This window comes from Pteropus medius, unplaced genomic scaffold, assembly GCF_902729225.1.
Source record: "Pteropus medius unplaced genomic scaffold, Ma_sr-lr_union100, whole genome shotgun sequence".
In the NCBI taxonomy this organism is placed as follows: Eukaryota; Metazoa; Chordata; class Mammalia; order Chiroptera; family Pteropodidae; genus Pteropus; species Pteropus medius.
In genome coordinates this window covers 7026585-7030030 of record NW_024351647.1, presented here as the reverse complement: position 1 = coordinate 7030030, position 3446 = coordinate 7026585, and the positions used below count along the sequence as shown (strand labels likewise).

The 3446-nt window shown below is 36.3% G+C and overlaps 1 protein-coding gene across 1 annotated transcript; it reads right to left on the bottom strand.

Moving 5' to 3' along the window:
• Nucleotides 1-249: 249 nt before the first annotated feature.
• LOC120587125 (olfactory receptor 4F3/4F16/4F29-like) lies at nucleotides 250-1182 on the bottom strand. Its single transcript, XM_039843805.1, has one exon. The coding sequence runs from the start codon at nucleotides 1177-1179 to the stop codon at nucleotides 250-252; it is 930 nt and encodes a 309-aa protein (XP_039699739.1). The 5' UTR covers nucleotides 1180-1182.
• Nucleotides 1183-3446: the final 2264 nt, after the last annotated feature.

Here is a 3446-nt window from a genome sequence, read left to right as displayed (position 1 = left end):
TTATTTTGTATAAATATTCTTTAGGAATCTAGGTTCAAAATTATAATCTTTCTTTCATTCAAAATATTTCTATGTAATATTCTCGTTGCAAAAGTAAATGTCTCTCCCTCCTGAGTGAGAGACAAAATGAATTCAATATCAGTGTATATAATCAAATCAAGGTAGAACAAACAAGAGCTTTTCTCTGAGTTTGACAATCACTAATGGACATCAATAATCAACAAGGGATTTTCATAATTCAGACATCATCTAAGAGATCTTCCTGTAATTCCCTAGCTGTATGCAGACTCTCCTCATTGCCACCTTCATTTCTTGATTCCTGAATGTATAAATGATAGGATTTAGGAAAGGAGTGAGAACTGCATCAAAAATGGCCAGAAACTTATCCACGTGTGTGGAGGGAGATGGCCACGCATAAAAAAATATCAAAGGACCAAAGAACAGGATGACCACAGTGATGTGGGCTGACAGTGTGGACAGAGCCTTGGATGAACCCGTTGAAGAGTGTTTCTGAACAGTGAGAATGATGATGATATAGGAAATGATCAGTATGATGAATGAGCCAACAGAGATGAAACCACTGTTGGCTGTGACCATGAACTCTAGTTGGTAGGTGTTTATGCAGGCAAGTTTGATTAATTGAGGAAGGTCACAGTAAAAGCTATCCAACACATTAGGACCACAGAAGGGCAAGTTTACCACAAAAGCCAGCTGAACCATGGAGTGAATGAGGCCAGTCATCCAGGCAGCCACTAAAATGAAGATGCACATCCTTGGGCTCATGATGCTCAGGTAATGGAGAGGCTTGCATATGGCAACGTATCTGTCAAAGGCCATGGCTATGAGTAGCACCATCTCTACACCACCAATGACGTGGATGAAGAAGATTTGAGTGATGCAGCCACTAAAGGAGATGACTTTATGCTTTCTCAAAAGGTCATAAATCATCTTGGGAGAAGTGACAGAAGAAACTCCCAGGTCAACGAAGGAGAGGCTGGCCAACAGAAAGTACATGGGGGAGTGTAAGTGAGGGTCAGAAGTCACAGTGAGCATAATGAGGGAGTTTCCCATCATGCTTGCCACATAAAGCGTGGAGGAGAACACAAAGAGAAGAAGTTGGATCTCCCAGGAATCAGTGAGTCCCAGGAACACAAACTCTGACACCGCAGAGTGATTCATTCCATCCACTGGCTTTGTCAACATTTCTACCTGATAATGTAAATTATGATAATTACATAATAAATTAGGAAGGACATCAAAGGAAAACTTTTCTTTACCTTAGCATTAAAATAGACCTGATGACCATATGTATAGCCAGAGGGAAGATAAACTAATCAAGAGGATTATTTTATGTAAATGTCCAACCAATGTACTGTATATGTGAAACTAATAATAAAATAAATTAAAATTAAAAAAATAAAGAACAGAACTGATCTGCTCAGGTTCTCTGAAATAGGATCACAGAGAAATTGGTGACTTTCATATGGAGTTGTTCTCTACCACAAAGTTATCTCTGCATTTAATACCCTTTGTTTCTCCCAGAGTTGATCCCATGATAGTACTCGTGAGATACAAGATGGTCGATATGTGTAACGGAAATTCAACCTCAAATCTTTTGATTTTTGCTTCAAAATTAATATCTTGTTTTACTCAGAACTAACACTATTATAATCTCTTGCAAGCCTATAAAACTTCATCTGACAGACAGGCTCTTATCTTCTTCCTTCCCATTCCCCGACTTTGAGAACATATTCATATCCAATATTACTTAAGTGTTTACCACATCTATGAAGTCTGGCCTTATTATTACTAGTATTTATTATTAATAGTATAACTACCAGGTATTTTCTGAATTTAATAGCCTTGTACTTCCTCCCAGGGTAGACACTACGATATAACGCTTGAGACACAAGATTGGTCAACATGCGTAATAAGAATTTAACCCCAATTCTTTTGATTTATGGTTCAAGTCTAATATAGTCTGGAACCAGTCTCACAAACCTTTTACCCCTGCTCCACTATCCCATCCATTTCCAAGACCACACACCTTATTCTGTCAAACAGATACTTCTTCCTGACTCCCTACTTCTGGAATATATTTATCTTCAAGATTGTTTAAATTTTAACCTTGTTAAGTGAGATTTTGCTTTATGACCAGGATTTATTTTACTATCTCTTGTGTTTCAGTTAACTGAATACAGTTCAAAGTCACCAACTAGACTGTAAACGTCTCGAAGAAAAGGATTATGACTTATTCCTATCTAGATTCCCTGAAGCAATGAAAAAGTGGCCCACACAAAGCCATGAATTGTCTGTTGCCAGTTTGCATCATGTTAGGTGCAAGAATTGAGAGTGTTTATAAACTTCTCTAGAAATTTACATCACAACAAAATTCATGTATATAATTTTCTATTTACTAAAGTTTCACCCTAGAAGGATTGGAGAAAAACAACTGGTTTTCCACTAAAGATAATTTGAGGAGCACTTCCATAGAGCACTTAACACATGATCTGAGAACCTTAAAACTATGCAGGGCATCAAGGTGTAGTGAAAAGTATATTGTTCAGACCCCTATACAGGACTTACCAGAATAATTTGTAATTTTAGTTTTATTTAGAGAAGCAACATAGCACAGCAGAAAGAATACAGTCTTTGGATTCAGAGAACCAAGATTTATACCATGATTCAGCCACTCATTAGATGATACTGGGCAAGTTACTTAAATTCCTGAACCTCAGTTTATCTATAAAACTGAAATTAATAACACTAACTTCTCAGAGTAAGTTCTAGGAATAAAAATAAATAAATAAAGTTTCGTAATCACGTACATAGCCAGGAGGTTTTAATATGTAAGTATTCAATAAATGTTCATTTTACTTTCTTAATGGGAAAACCCACTAGGTTATTGTCAGGGTTCTTAGCAAAAATCTTGCAAGCCAGAAAGGAATGGAATCAAATATTTAAACTATTAAATGAAAAAAACTATTAGCCAAGAATAATGTATCCAGCAAAGCTCTCCTTTAGATATGAAGGAGAAATAAAGGCAATTCAAAAAGGACATACAAAAATTGAGGGAATTCTCCACTACAAGGCTGCATTACAGGAACTAGAGAAAGGGGTCAATTCACCTAAAACAAAACAACAAATAAATATATAATTAGGAGTAAGGCGACTAGCAGGCAGATAGAAGCAGAGAAGTGCAACCCTTACCAAGAACAGGGCATTATAAGCTTAAACAATAAGAACAGAATTACAATAGTAAGATAGTAATGAATGATCAGCATACATAGGGATAAATTGAGACAACAGTGACTGGAAAGGGGAAAATTCAAAGGTCCGAATGAACAAAGGGGAATAGAAATAAGACATGTGCAGAAGAAAATGGATGACTATATATATATAACGATTCTTTACATATTCTTAATGGTAGCCACATGCCAAAGATT

Bases quoted from the DNA above. Each gene is read 5' to 3' on its own strand.
- LOC120587125 (XM_039843805.1), bottom strand. From the start codon at position 1,179: ATGAATCACTCTGCGGTGTCAGAGTTTGTGTTCCTGGGACTCACTGAT.